The 765-nt window shown below is 31.4% G+C and overlaps 1 protein-coding gene across 1 annotated transcript; it reads left to right on the top strand.

The window, feature by feature from the left end:
* On the top strand, positions 1 to 765 carry LOTGIDRAFT_126800 (hypothetical protein; the record flags this gene model as incomplete). Its single annotated transcript, XM_009063023.1, has 1 exon — positions 1 to 765. One exon carries the CDS (start codon positions 1 to 3, stop codon positions 763 to 765), a length of 765 nt encoding a protein of 254 aa, XP_009061271.1.

Genomic DNA, 765 nt, shown 5'->3' with positions numbered 1-765 from the left:
ATGGGCAAGAAATTCAAACATTCGGACATATTTCCTAGTAACCCAATGTTCATGTGCATTTGCGGTAGTTCAGGTTCTGGGAAAACTCATCTCACTTTTAACATGTTGACAACACCAAACCTTTTAGATTTCGATTCTCTGTATATCTACACAACAACACCAGAGCAATCGTATTATCAATTCCTCAAAGCTTTAGAATATTTACCAAAGAAAGACATTCAAGACATATTTCAATATTACGAAGAAAACGAAGAAGAAGTGGAAATAAAAGATATCATAGAAAACTTCATTAAATCAAAGAATCCATCTTTCAATCCAACGGATATAAAAGTTTTTCTTACGAAAAATGTTAATGATCTAGACTTGTCTAATATTGATAGCAATCGAAAGAACTTAATATTGTTTGACGACTGCGTAGCGCAAAGAAATCAAACTGTTCAACAAGAATTCTTCACCAAAGGAAGACATCACAACTGTCACTGCATATACCAATCCCAATCTTTTTACGGTATGGATTCTATGTTCATTAGAAAAAATGCAAATTGTTTTTTATTATTTGAATTAAACGACAAAGATTTATCTCTAATCATTCAGTCTATAAATCACGGAATGGATAGAGATACATTTAAAAAGGTTTGTAAAGCTCAATGGAGAAACCCAGATGATCATGGATATGTATTTGTAAATACTAGAAAACCTGCGGGAGAAAGAGTTATGATCGATATATGTAAATTTTATTTTTTTAAAAATGACGGATTGGAATAA

This window comes from Lottia gigantea, assembly GCF_000327385.1.
Source record: "Lottia gigantea unplaced genomic scaffold LOTGIsca_55, whole genome shotgun sequence".
Classification (NCBI taxonomy): domain Eukaryota; kingdom Metazoa; phylum Mollusca; class Gastropoda; family Lottiidae; genus Lottia; species Lottia gigantea.
This window is presented reverse-complemented; position numbering and strand designations above follow the sequence as displayed.